Here is a 14166-nt window from a genome sequence, read left to right on the forward strand (position 1 = left end):
TACGCAATTTGCTTAAAGATCTGAAATTCGAATTCAAGAATTGAGCTTAAGTGATTAAGGAAAAACTGTAAAACCTTTGAACGATGAAAGAATAAACAAACATTCTTACAACATGCTTAAATGGTTGCATCAATTTTTATTGACAAACTGATACATCAGTTTTACCTTGATTTCTAACACTTGTAAACTTAACAAGAGCACAGTCATGCTCTTAACAAATTAAGGGGGAGTGGCATTAACAGGAGAAGCTGATGAATGTTCCAACAAACAAAGATTATAGTGGCTACCACTCGTCAGTCCAGATGGTTTCTAGTGACATGTGCGAGTACACTGGATATCTAAGGTGGTCAAGGCTGGATTGGCGGTTACATAGTTAGAAGGAGGCTGCTGGGATGCTGGTGGAGATGGCCACCTCGTAGAGCAAGAACCAGATGCAGCACAGAGCCACCCTGGATCTTGTAATCCGCTGCCGTTTTCTCATCATTCCTGAGGTGGAAAAGATGGAGGGTTTAGAATAATGAGAAAGAAATGTACCGGAGCAGGATGAGCGTGCGAGTAAAATGCCTTACATCTGTTTTCCACTGTAGATGAGTCTCTGTTGCTGGGGTGGGATTCCCTCTTTCTCCTCTACTCTCTCTTTTATTCTCTCCACCTGAACAGGATGGACACATCAAATCAAATGGTCGTTTACAGTTTAAACTATAAATGACTGCGTGTTAACACACAGCTAAGCGTTCATCGTTCAAGTGTTTTATATTGTAACGTTACCTTGTCTGTGGGCTCGATGTCAATCTCGATTTCTTTGCCAGTGAGCGTCTTTAAAAACAATGCATACGATTAGTTATTTATTTAGACATTAGATTTCCCTCTGATTGGTCTGATGCACTTTTTAATAAATGGCCGTTTGTCGGATTCACAGCGCCTTACTATATTTAATGGAATAAATCAATTAGCTACTAGCGAACTGGACAATTACTGTGCTGAAAGAAATGCATCTATATCATAAATTCTTACCTTGACTTTAATTAGCATTGTGGCTTCTCTTGTTCTAGAAATTCATGCAGGGAAAATGGATGCAAATATAATTAACTGACGGTAGATGAAGTTCAGATTTCTACAATCAGTTATTCCCACAATTTCTCTCCACCACCGTACTCGAAGTTCCTGTGTTACTGAAAAATACTTCCTACCACTCTAGTGTATGTACGAACAGTTCCGAGGCGCTATGATGAGAATAAAGACGATTTAGAATTTATAAAATTAACTAATTGTTTTAGATTTTATTACTTAAATTTAGCTTATTTACATTTATCACACAGCTTACTGAACTAACACTAAATAACACAATATTTTAGTTGAATCTAAACTGCGTATCCGGAAAATTTTATAGAGAGTGCGACATTTATTGCGACGGTAAGCTGCGAAGCAAACGTTTCTTGTAGTTTTTTGCGGAAGGTTTGAACTTGAATTCACGCGGGAGCCGTCAGCACAGAGACTACACGCGCTGACAGCCGTAAATATCCGTCCTCCTAACATAACCGTCTCCAACCCGGAAACCGGTTTCATTCTCTCATTTATAACGTTACTACAAGAGGTGCACGTCTCCAATTATAGGTAGGATAATAATTTATTTGGCAAATAAAGTATATGAATTAGGACGCATTTATATTTGTTTGTAATAAACAGCAAAACATAGTGTCAAGGTGACATAGAAGTTATGCTCTTATGGCCTAGGACTGGTTGCCTGACAGTTAGACTAGACATGTGCAGAACACATAACCAGATGTGATACATTTAAGGGTCATTTAATTAGATTAGTTTATGATGCATTGGTTAACTCTCCTGTCTCAAATGGAATAACTATTTGATATTACAAAGAGTTTAAGATATTTATATAAAAAAGGATATTTTCTGTCTCACAGTGCATCACCCTCCCCCTTCCCTTCTCAACCCCTGCAACTCCCATAACTGTAGTGGGAATGTTTTTCTTTCTCTTCTCTTGTGTTGTTACAGACAGTGAGATACAGTCTCAAGGCCATCCTCTTCAGCAGCCATGCCACGAATTGAAAATGATATCAAGCTCGACTTCAAGGACGTGCTGCTTCGACCCAAAAGAAGCACTCTCAAATCTCGCAGTGAGGTTAGTCATTCTTGACACATTTTCATTTGCATTAAAGGAGACATTTTGAGTATTAGGTTTAGTCTGGCCTCAGTTTATTTAAAGTTTCATTGCAATCACACATGCAGTGCAATGTTAACTACATTTTGGGTTCTCTTTCAATACTTTTTTCCACACTCTCTTCTGTTCCAGGTGGATCTCATGCGCAGTTTTACCTTCAGAAACTCGAAGGGCAGTTATCGTGGGATTCCCATCATCGCCGCCAACATGGACACCGTGGGGACTTTTGAAATGGCTTTAGCCTTACATCAAGTATGAATGAACTCTTCACACAGCTGAACAGCCTAAACAAATACTTTCATAATATAAAAAATGTTACAGAACAGAAAAATGATCACAAACGCAATATCACTGGTCTATATTTTATGTCAGCATGACTTGATGTGGAGTCCAGTGGTCAAAATAGAGCAATTATGTGACCATGTGGACAATTTTTTTTCATGTATCCTGCACCTAGTTTTGGTTAGATGCAAGAAAAACAGATGTTTGAAATGAATTATTAGTTTTCTAAGAGGACAAAGAATATTTTCGTGAAGTGTTGATAGCTATAATTTAGGTTTTTATTATTTTTATACCCTTTTGTCCATTTAACAGACAGAAGGTGTTTTATATATTATATACATTATATATTAATAGTTGAAATCATTCTTTTTTCTTTTTGTTTTTGTTGCAGTTTACTCTCTTTACAGCCATACATAAGCATTACTCTGTGGATGACTGGAAGGAGTTTGCTGCCAAGCACCCAGAATGCTTACAGGTGAGCAGCATCTTTGCTAGATTTGATCTAGATTGTTGATATTTAGATGATCTGGCTCAGACACACTTCCTCTTTCTTTCTGTCTCCAGAGTGTAGCCGTCAGCACAGGGACGAGTGAGGGGGATTTTGAGAGATTGGGGGCCATTATGGCTGCTGTACCTCAAATTCAGTACATTTGTGTGGATGTAGCCAATGGCTACTCCGAACACTTTGTCAACTTTGTGAAAGACGTGAGGCAGATGTTCCCTACGCACACGATCATGGTCGGTTACCTTTCAACGTCAACATTTAAACATTTTGTTTGCATTATCTCATTAGCAATCATCTTAATATTTTGAAATCCATGTGTGTTTTGTAGGCTGGCAATGTGGTCACAGGAGAGATGGTTGAAGAGCTGATTCTTGCTGGTGCTGACATCATCAAAGTGGGCATTGGACCAGGTGACGTCATCAATCAATCATTGACAAAGTGTCAGATGGTGTTCCAACTCACATTACACCAATTTCACAAATATTTTCATGTGTTTAGGTTCTGTGTGCACCACTCGTAAGAAGACCGGCGTGGGTTATCCTCAGCTGAGTGCAGTCATTGAGTGCGCTGACGCTGCACACGGCCTGAGTGGACACATCATATCTGTGAGACTCTTGTGTTAGAGAGCAAACTTCTCTCAGTAGAAATGAATAGTAACAGTCCCACCATGCTACTTGCATGCTTTGTGTAAAAAGAGTCTTTGATCATGTATATATGTGGGACTCATCTGTTTTTGTCTTTCTGTAGGATGGAGGATGTACCTGCCCAGGTGACGTCTCCAAGGCATTTGGTGAGTCTTGGGCTTTAACACAGATCAGATATTGTTGCACACAAGACAAAAATCCGCACAATATCAGATTTTTTTGTATCTCTTCTGGGCCACTTCCAAATGTGGTTTTAAATCAGATACATATCCAATATCTGGACATCTGACTTGCATCTAAAAACATCCGATTCCCCATGGAATTCAAAGCCACCACAAACCAAGAGAAGCACATTTTCCCACAACGATAAGCCAAATTGCCTGTACTCAGTCACAGAAAAACTAACAGCATTTTTTTATTGAGGCAGAGACTTTATATTTAGGAAAGAGATTGTGTACACAATGAAACATTCAGGAGCACAGACACTATTATTTCTCTATACACTATATTTTATCTAAAAAATATATAAAAAGTTACATTATATTTTATATTGATATTTGGTAATACTTTAGTTTGATGGTCCCTTCTGAACATTCTGTTGACTGTAAGTAACGCTCTCATTAGACTATTAGTAGACTGTCTGCTTAATATCTGCTAACTCTTTATTGTGATGGTCCTCCAACAGACATTCTACTGACTAAAGTAGCTTTGTAAGTACATGTCAACTTATTCTAACCCTACCAGTGACTCTACTAATACTGTACTGACACTCTGAGAGTAAGTAGACATGTAGGTGCAGTGTTACTTTTAGTCAACAGAATGATTTAAATTGACCATCATAGTGATAAAGCTCACAGTATATAGAGACGCAAGTAATTCACACGCAAAATCTCTTTCTCGACTTCATTCAAATAAATGTAATCTACATTATTTCACTTCAGAATTCTAAATCTAAATGACCCATTGATAAAATAACTAACAAAGAATAGTGTTATTTTTAATCTGTTCATTCAAATTTTGTGCTGCAAACATTTATGACAGCTTTATCTTATCCATGCTGGCTAGTAATCATGGTGTAAGCAGGATAATCACATCAGGTCAAGTCACCTTTATTTATATAGTACGTTTTACAGATTCTACAGTATGCAGATTGTTGCAAAGCAACTTAACAGTATTAAACAAGAAAATAACAGTATAAATGTTTCATAGTTCTTCAATTATGAAACTAATACAACATCAGCTGTAAAGCAGCTCAAAAAAGACAGTAGTATCATCATTCACCTCAATTTTGTTCACTGTTGATTCAGTTTAGTTCAATAACAATGTGAATGTTACAAATGTATTATTTATGACATGAACTCAATTCAACTATAATACACATTTCTGGTGTGCATTAAAATAATTTGTATATACGACCATTCAAAACCTGAGGGTCAACTGTGTCGCCCGAAAACAATCACCAGTGGAATACTTCTAGTTTGAACATTGGACTCGGACATTCCTTGTTGCCTTAGTACCTGTGAAGGCCACGTTTTCAGCTGTTGGTGAAGTGGTGGAAATTCATCCGTTAAATAAAGTCAGGTCTCTCAGTGGTAAAAATCAAACAAGATTTATTTGTCTGTGAACGTGATCTAGGACAGTCTCTCTTACTACCAGAGTGTATTTCAGAGAGCTACAAATGTGAGCTCTAAAATATAGAGTATTTATTCAGCACAATCATACATATTCATTTATCATTGAACAAAGACATCAAAAATGTATTTCATAAGCAAATGAACAGATTACCAATAAGACCTCCTACTTTTTTTTTTACCACACCCATTTCATCTTTTTCCACCTTGGTCTTTCTCAACATCCCATAATATGCTACCTTATGCATGTAAAGGTTTTTTAATTGGAAACATTTTATCTGACTCCATTGAGGTCCATTTTTTCAGTACTTCTTTTTTCACAGTATATGGCTATAGAAAGCAGATTAGAATTGAAATATGTGAGAGAGAGAAAGAAAACAACATACAATAAGATTTCATACAATTTCCCAAAATATTGATTTTCACAGTTTTCATACAATTTCCAAAAATATTGATTTTCACAGTTATGTATACACATAAAAAAAACTGTATATAAAAACAAAAGCTAAAACCTAAACATAAAGAACATACTGTATACTGTGAATGATAAAAAATATCCTTCCTTTCAACACATCCTCCCTTCAAGGGACAAAAACTGCAGACTGTTTTCAAAAGCAAAACAAAATGTATCTTTCACAAAGTTATGCAAGGTAATCTCTGTACCTCATGCTAAATGAACTAATTTAATCGTGTATAAGCAATGGTATTGACTGAATACACATAGGAAAATAATGTTTCTCTTCCAGTTTCAACCAGTGTCATTTTAGGCCTGTGTTTGTTTGGCTAAAATGTGTGACAGGGGCGGGGGCTGACTTTGTGATGCTGGGAGGAATGCTTGCTGGCCATTCTGAGAGCGGGGGCGAAACCATAGAGAAAAACGGCACAAAGTACAAACTGTTCTATGGCATGAGCTCAGACACGGCCATGAAGAGGCATGCAGGAGGTGTAGCAGAGTATAGGTAAGCACATGCTGGAGCTTGTTGATTAATTTATCTAGTGGTTTGTACATTGCGGTACACTCATGTTACTTGGTAAATAATTATCATGTATGAAAGCGAAGATTTAAAACCATGTATTCTGGTTTAAAAAGATTTTCAGACCATCTACACAACTCTTGAGTTGATTAAGATTGGCTGTCATTATTGTGTTTTCAGGGCATCGGAGGGTAAAACGGTTGAAGTGCCTTACAAAGGGCCCGTGGAGGTGACGGTGAGAGATGTGCTGGGTGGAGTTCGTTCCACCTGCACGTACGTGGGTGCTGCTAAGCTGAAAGAGCTGAGTCGCCGTACCACCTTCATTAGGGTGACCCAACAACTCAACACAGTGTTTGGTAATGATAATTAAGCCGGTTCTAAGGTTTAACCAGGTCCATATTGGGCCAAAGTATGCCAAATCCATGCAAAGGTCATTTTATTCTCTCCACAGTCATGCACACATATGCTTGTTCTCTCTCTCACACACACACACACACACACACACACACACACACACACACACACACACACACACACACACACACACACACACACACACACACACACACATACACACATATACCTTACATTGTCATTTAGCATTTAATGTGTATTTTTGGGTTCACACGTCAGCTTTTGAATTCACCAGATGCTGTATTGGCCACAACATTGCCTTTCATTTTTTTTTTTTGATTAATCAGTCTTTGGAAACTTCTAAGTTTGAAATTAGAAGTTTAGAATTTTTGAAGTATTCAAGGACACTGTAATGATAGTGTATGTTTTGTGCAGTTAGTGTTTTAGGTCATAATCCGAAATCTTGAGTTCATTTTCAAGTAATTTGTCTAAATAATCTTAGACAAGATACTCTATTAGAGCCTTATATTTTATCCAAATAATTCAGGCTTTGTGAATCTAACTGTCTATGCCTAATGTCTTATAATTCTGGGATTTTCTGATTTGATATTCTATTCTCCCTGGACCAACTCAAATCCTTTAATAGATTATTACAGTATTAGCGGTCTGTTATACAATATGCTAAAGACATCCGTTATGTACTTCCATTCTATTATATAGCATATATTTGAAGACCAAATATTTTTTTACCCTTTTAACAGTTCTCCTGTGTTTGTATGTTGCAAATACAGCGGTATTACATAATCTTTCAAAGTCTTAATCAGTTTTTGTCATAGTATTGGCGTGATTTTATGCATTTTAACCTGGTTTGATCGTTAGATATACTACAGACTCAAATCTTTTCTACATAACAGTTAATTGAGCTTAATAATTTAATTTTTGTCTTTTTGTTTTACTGTTTATTTTATTGATATTCCATTACAGTAAATTTGCTGATGGAGCAGATTAGAATGAATGTGAAAGAAATGAAACCCATTTCCCCACTTAACTAGAGCTAGATGGTCCCATTTGGCTGATAAGTGGACGGTTTAATTTAATCCATATTGATATTGATCTTTTTTTCTTATATATTTCACTTAAAATAACTCCAGATCAAATTATTTCAGATGTTCGGGAGTTAACATTCCTGTATTGTATTGTGAAAATAAATAAATTGGATAATCGTATCTTGTTATGTGTTCTTTGCTTTGTAGGTACAGTATGTTAAATATCTTGAGCATAAGAAAATATTTGTTTACAGTTTGAATACACATAATTGTGTTTGTGTCTGTAAAGCCCTTGATCTGTTTTTCAAGCTGAATGTAAACATGCTGCCGCCCTTCTTTTATTACATTTAAAACTCATGCAGAACATATTACATACAGATTATTTAAAAGATTTCCCTGTGATTTACTCTCTCAGTGTGCATCTTACTGAGAACATCAGTCAGCCTTAAAATGATAGTATGCTACTGCACAATACACCAGAGTAAAGTAAGTTACAACATAATTGCATGGGAGGAGTTATGATTATAAAAGAAGGTGACGTACAATGTTCTCCACAAGGAGGAACAGGTGGCAATGTACACTCCTTCCATTTGCAGTACACCACAGCTGCACCGAGGGCACACCAACTCAGAGGTAAGCAAAGCTTCTAATTTGCCAGTGAAATGTATTTTTTGTGCTTGTTAATTGATGCTTTTGATGATTTATTTTAATGTATGAATGATGGTGCAAATGTTGCATTTTCAAATTTAATTTGTTTGTAATGCAAATCTTTTGTGTAATGTCAATTAAACTATATGCTGCATCTCACATCCTGTCTCAAAACCGGTTTGACAGGTTAAATTTGCTTAAAAGGGAGGGGCAGGCAGAGTTATGTTATATCCTAAGTGTGTATTTATATCCTTTGTACAATCATTATTTTCGTCTCCCTCCAGTGATGGCTTCTTCCAGCAGTTCCCAGGCTGCAGAGCAGTGCCTGTGTTCAATATGTCAGGATTTCTTCACCGACCCTGCAACCATTCCGTGTGGACACAACTTCTGCATGGAATGTATCACTCAACACTGGAACAGCAGTTTGGAGACTCGGTGCCCTCTTTGCAAGAAGGACTTTCACTTGAGACCAGATCTTGACATCAACAGAGAGTTCAGAGATCTCATTGAACAACTGAAAAGGGTAGAAAGTCCCGTCCAACCTGGAGTAATACCATGTGATGCCTGCACAAAAATAAAGAGAGGAGCTTTAAAGTCTTGCCTGCATTGCGAAGGATCTTTCTGTAAAACACACCTAGAGCCTCATAACACCGTAGCAAAACTGAAGAAACACAAACTTATCAACCCTGTGGAGAATCTGGATAATTATATTTGCCCAAAGCATGAGAGTCCCTTGGAGCTGTTCTGCAGAGATGATCAGATGTGTGTGTGCAAGTCGTGTACGATAAAAGACCACAAAACCCACAACACTGTTACTGTAGAGGAGGAGAGTGAAGAACGGAAGGTGAGAGACGCTTAATCTATATTAATTTGTACTTTAATGACTTTGCCTAAAAAACCCGCTTCATTTCTGTCCACAGTCTCAGTTTGGGAGGAGGCAGGCTGAGGTTCATTTGATGATTCAGAGCAGAATGAAGAAAATTGAAGATATCAAATGCTTGGTACAGCTCAGCAAGGTAAGTCTTGTTGCATGGTCATGCAAAGTTTTAATGTGATCGAAACACAACATTGATTGATCTATTTAATTATGTACATAAACTGCATTCAAAGTATACATTTTAGCAGTTCATTTTCAAGAGAAATGGAGTGCTCTCTTCTAAACATATATAAAGATCTAAATGATAAGAAAAGATATAATAAAAAGAAGATAATTACAGATCTTGGAAAATTTCTAGGGGCCATGAAGTTTTCATAAGGGGACAAAAACATAATGTGAGTGTGCACACATGTATAGACCACATCCTGTAAAAATGACGTGTATTGCATTATGTGTGTGGGTGAAAATTGGGTCTGGGGAACCGGAGCATTGTTGTGTGTAACAACAGTTAGGAGTTAAATGTCTAGAAAGGTAGAAAACTGATCAAATGTACAATAAAAAATGTGTGAATTGTTAATGCCATTGACGCAAACAGGAAAGCACTGAGGCAGGTAAAACCAAGCATTGAAGCAAGTAATGTAACAATTAACGCACGCAGGAAATATGTGGATGCAAGTAGAGGCAACATGTTCGCAAATGTAGAGATATTTTGAATCATTAGTGATTATAAAATGGGGCCTTTTTGAGCTCTCTAGCAGAGTTGTAGATAGTAGATAGAGAGACAGCAGCAAGCGGAAGCCAGCCACAGACCACTACTCTCAGAAAAAGACAACTGATTTTCTTAGAGACAGCTCATATATTGAACTAAGACAGGGTAAGCCTTAAAATGTAATTGTGTATTCTGGCCCACGAAGCTTCCAGCTTAGCTGGCATAGAGTGGTGTATTTAGCTTTTTCCTCTGCAAGAAATAATAAAATGAGAATTAGGACTGCCCTCAAAACTCTGAATAGTATTGTCCCAGTCTGTTTATTGCTGTAGAGTAAGGCCTAGGGGGTAACCACAGAAAATTGCAGTATCTTTCTTTTACTAACTGTCACACAAGCAAAAACGAACAGAAATATTTGCGTGCTATGAGTTTAATTAATCTTCATGAATGAATAGCCTATGTATCTTCATATTTACTTGTATCTCTGACTGATTTTAAAGTGTCATTTGGCCATCACTACTAAAATAGGTCATACCATGAGCGGTTGAAATATGCTAACCTCGCTCTTTTAAGAACGTGCATTTATTGCATGAACGGACCAAGAATGTAATGTAAGTGTATAAAATGCATATGCATAGTTCAGTTGAAACCTTGCTGTTATACTGAATGCACAAGGCAAACTGTCTGCTTAAATAACAACCCTGAAATAAGAATACGCTGTTTACCTTAAGATCAGCTTTGGGCAACTGTCAAACACGTCCGTCTACCCTAGCGCGTGTTTAAACCATGAAAAAGCAGTGCAGTGGAAAGGAAAAATGCATGATGGAAAAAATTTCTGTTCAAGTTATGATTGTTACTGTATAGGCGTTTTCCGAATTGTCACTGGACAGTAGAAAAGTGAAAACGGTAGCATTTTATTAAAAGTGAAAATAAGAGCTGTGATAAAAAATGTTTGTTGTAAATAAACATAGAGATAAGAATAGTTACAACATCTATCTATATCTGTCTGTCTGTCTAGTGTATTCTCTTGCATCTCATTTATCAGTTGCAACAAAAATTACCTGTGAGAATTACCTTTTAATTCAAATCAATAATTCATGTCACATCCACATCATTATTTATCTGCTTGGTATCCACGTCATAAGACTTGACTGTACATTGCCCTTTATTTAGCAAAGCTCTGAAAAAGAGAAAGCGGACTGTGTTGAGCTGTTTGCGGATCTGCTCCGCTCCATTGAGAGCTGTCAGTCTGAGCTGCTGGAGGTGATGGAGCAGAAGCAGAAAGCAGAAGAGAAGCAGGCTGAAGAGCTCATTAAAGAGCTGGAGCAGGAGATCACTGAGCTGAAGAGAAGAGACTCTGAGCTGGAGCAGCTCTCACACACTGAAGATCACCTGCACCTCCTACAGGTCAGTGTCTGTCTCTCTGCTCACAGCACATCACAGGACACAACACTCAACATGCTTCTCTCCTGCTGTAGACTTATCCATCCCTGTGCAGCCCGTTAGACACCAAGATCTGGTCTGGGATCAGTACTGACACTAATCTGAGGGAGGACGCTCTGAGGAGAGCTCTATCAAAGCATCAAGAATTTCTCAATGGTGCAATGGTGAAGATTACAGGAGCTGGTGAGCTTCTCTCTGTGATGATTAGAATAAAAACTGCTTGGTTTTTCTAGCATTTTTATTTTGAATGATTTTCATTTAATTATGCTTAAAAGCTAAGACTGGCAACAGTTCTACAACTTATTAACGTTCTTTAAAGAATACTACTACTTTAACTATTATTGATATCACTGTCGCCAATCGCAAAGTGTTATCATCATCGCCATCTTTGGCATTACTATCATTAGCATTACTATTATTATTATTGTTTTTTTTATTATTACTATTGTTGTTGTTGTTATTATTGTTATTATATTATTATTGATATAACTATTGCAATTGTACTGTCAATACAAAATATTATCATCATCGCCATATTTAGTATTACTATTATTACTGTTATTACTGTTGCTATTATTATTGATATAAATGTTGTTGTTATTATTATTATTATTGATTTTATCAATATCATCATCTCTTTTTTGTGTGTTAGTATGAGTACCAATACTGTTATTATCACTATTATCAATGGTATATATTATTATTATTATTATTATTATTGATATTACTATTGGCGTCAACACAACTTATCACCATCCTTAGTATCCTCATTATTGTATTATTACTGTTATTGTTATCACTGATATTACTGTTACCGTCACCACAAAATATTATTATCATTATTATTATACATGCTATCACTATTTAAATACTTCTACTATGACTATTATTTTTTGACGTTGCTGCTTTTTTTTTCTCTCTTTTTTTTCTTGCTGTTATTATTACTGCTGTTTTATTGTTGTTTTTGTGTTCTGTTGTTGTGTTCTGTGTTCACCTTATGTATAATAAAAAATAAAATAAAAAAAAGAATACTAATCAAATGTATAAATTGTTTCCACAGAGCTGAGGAGGATTGAGAAGTTTACAGGTACAAGTCATCTGTGCCATTTCCCTACGTTTAAACATTCATACACAAACATTTACACATTTATAGATGTATGGGTGTTTCCTCAACTATGTGTACTTTGGACTGTGTGAACTTTTTGAAAAAGAATCTCACTTTTCTCACTAGTTTAATGTGTCTACAAACAATGTCCAGCATTTGATATACATACATCACGTGATTTTTTTTTTTACTAAAAGTAATAAATAATATTTTGAGATTGAAAGTCTGGGACAAGTGTAAAACAATACAATCTATACATAAAGGGCATTTGAAAAGTAGCTAATATAAGTGATGAACACACATTGTAAAACATTTCCAGGAAGTTTTAATGGGACAATAACAAAAAGAAAAAGTTAATGCAATACCCATATACTATGGTTGTATTGTTTATCCCGTACTACACAAGTATGTTAAAAGTCTGCTAAGTACATGTTCTGATCTCTCTCTCAGTGAATGTGACTATGGATCCTGACACTGCACACCCAAAACTCCTCTTGTCTGAAGATGACAAACAAGTTGGATATGGAGAAACACGACAGATTGTCCCAGACAATCCATGGAGGTTTGATAAATGTCCCAGTGTCCTGGGGAAGGAGGGATTCTCCTCTGGGAAATTTTATTTTGAGGTGCAAGTAGAAGGAAAAACTGAGTGGGACTTAGGTGTGGCGAGGGAGTCTGTTATCAGGAAGGGAATAATCACTCTGAGTCCAAAGAATGGACTCTGGACTCTATGGTTGAGGAATGGAAGCGAGTACAAGGCCTGTGACTGTCTGTCTGTGTCTCTCTCCCTGAGAGTGAAGCCCCATAAGGTGGGTGTGTTTGTGGATTATGAGGAGGGTCTGGTCTCCTTTTATGATGTGGAGTCCAGATCTCATATCTACTCTTTCACCAAGCAGTCTTTTACAGAGAAACTCTATCCTTACTTCAGCCCAGGCTTTAATAATGGAGATACAAATTCCGCCCCACTGATCATCTCACCTGTCAGCAACAATAAGTGGATTTTAGTCAATGATAACCATTTGTAGAAAACAATTACAACAATTGTCATTTGTAATAAAATAATTAAAGTATTTTTTGCTTGCAGAACATTTCTTTTCACAATCATGTTTCTAACATTACAGTAACAACTCAAATAAAGATGAATTTTAAAATTGTTTTATTGATGAATCGTATTGAATCATGACAGTAATTCACACACACACACACACACACACACACAAATCACACCATTATCTCTATTATTTTGATGTTTTGTCTGATACTGAGACTGAATAGATAACACCACCATTTCAGGACCCTATTGTTTGTCCAATCACGTCAGGGTATTAAAACAACCAGGAAACGTCTTTTTGAGCAACATTTACTTTTGATACTGACACTTTTTTCAAACTGAAGACACTTAAACACTTTGATTAGTTCACAGTCGGTGCTGGATTAAAGGTAAATCAATGTAAGTATCTTAACGCTGTGTCAGCTCATGTTTATAATAAAGATTTGTGCAGCAGCTAAACACTTTTCCTCAGAAATGTATTCTTGTTGTTAAAAATGACCAGATGATTTAACATTTAAAGCAAAGCACTTTAATGTTCAAATGTAACATGCATTTTCGCTTTCCAAGAATGGAAGTAAAATATTAGATTAATAGGACAATATAGAAATATAAAAAAAATCTTAACAACAATGTGATTAAATTCAAATGCTGAACTCTGTCAAGCAACTTTGTTTTGAATATTTAACTCATCAACATTTTTTAATTCTGAAGCTGTGATTCA

The 14166-nt window shown here is 36.4% G+C and overlaps 3 protein-coding genes across 4 annotated transcripts; 2 read left to right on the top strand and 1 right to left on the bottom strand.

The window, feature by feature from the left end:
- The first annotated feature begins 237 nt into the window (after window positions 1-237).
- gmpr2 (guanosine monophosphate reductase 2) lies at window positions 238-7792 on the top strand. Of its 2 annotated transcripts, none has more exons than XM_081392629.1 (10): window positions 238-555; window positions 2014-2140; window positions 2312-2431; window positions 2853-2936; window positions 3026-3199; window positions 3295-3376; window positions 3465-3571; window positions 3714-3756; window positions 6041-6200; window positions 6396-7792. In XM_081392629.1, exons 2-10 carry the CDS (start codon window positions 2054-2056, stop codon window positions 6583-6585), a joined length of 1047 nt encoding a protein of 348 aa, XP_081248755.1. In that variant the 5' UTR covers window positions 238-555; window positions 2014-2053; the 3' UTR covers window positions 6586-7792. The 2 variants fall into 2 exon arrangements, with proteins under 2 accessions (XP_081248755.1, XP_081248754.1); XM_081392628.1 differs by lacking the exon at window positions 238-555 and adding an exon at window positions 1172-1614.
- nedd8 (NEDD8 ubiquitin like modifier) lies at window positions 346-1550 on the bottom strand. The gene is made up of 4 exons (XM_081392827.1): window positions 1015-1550; window positions 769-816; window positions 570-652; window positions 346-486 (listed from the first exon to the last, which is right to left on the bottom strand). The coding sequence occupies exons 1-4, from the start codon at window positions 1030-1032 to the stop codon at window positions 366-368; spliced, it is 270 nt and encodes an 89-aa protein (XP_081248953.1). The 5' UTR covers window positions 1033-1550; the 3' UTR covers window positions 346-365.
- A 375-nt stretch (window positions 7793-8167) lies between the features above and the next one.
- LOC308706687 (E3 ubiquitin-protein ligase TRIM21) lies at window positions 8168-13446 on the top strand. The gene is made up of 7 exons (XM_081392475.1): window positions 8168-8248; window positions 8548-9107; window positions 9184-9279; window positions 11020-11253; window positions 11325-11472; window positions 12350-12376; window positions 12845-13446. Exons 2-7 carry the CDS (start codon window positions 8550-8552, stop codon window positions 13417-13419), a joined length of 1638 nt encoding a protein of 545 aa, XP_081248601.1. The 5' UTR covers window positions 8168-8248; window positions 8548-8549; the 3' UTR covers window positions 13420-13446.
- The last annotated feature ends 720 nt before the right edge of the window (window positions 13447-14166 follow it).

This window comes from Scardinius erythrophthalmus, assembly GCF_964197995.2.
Source record: "Scardinius erythrophthalmus genome assembly, chromosome: 2".
NCBI lineage: Eukaryota > Metazoa > Chordata > Actinopteri > Cypriniformes > Leuciscidae > Scardinius > Scardinius erythrophthalmus.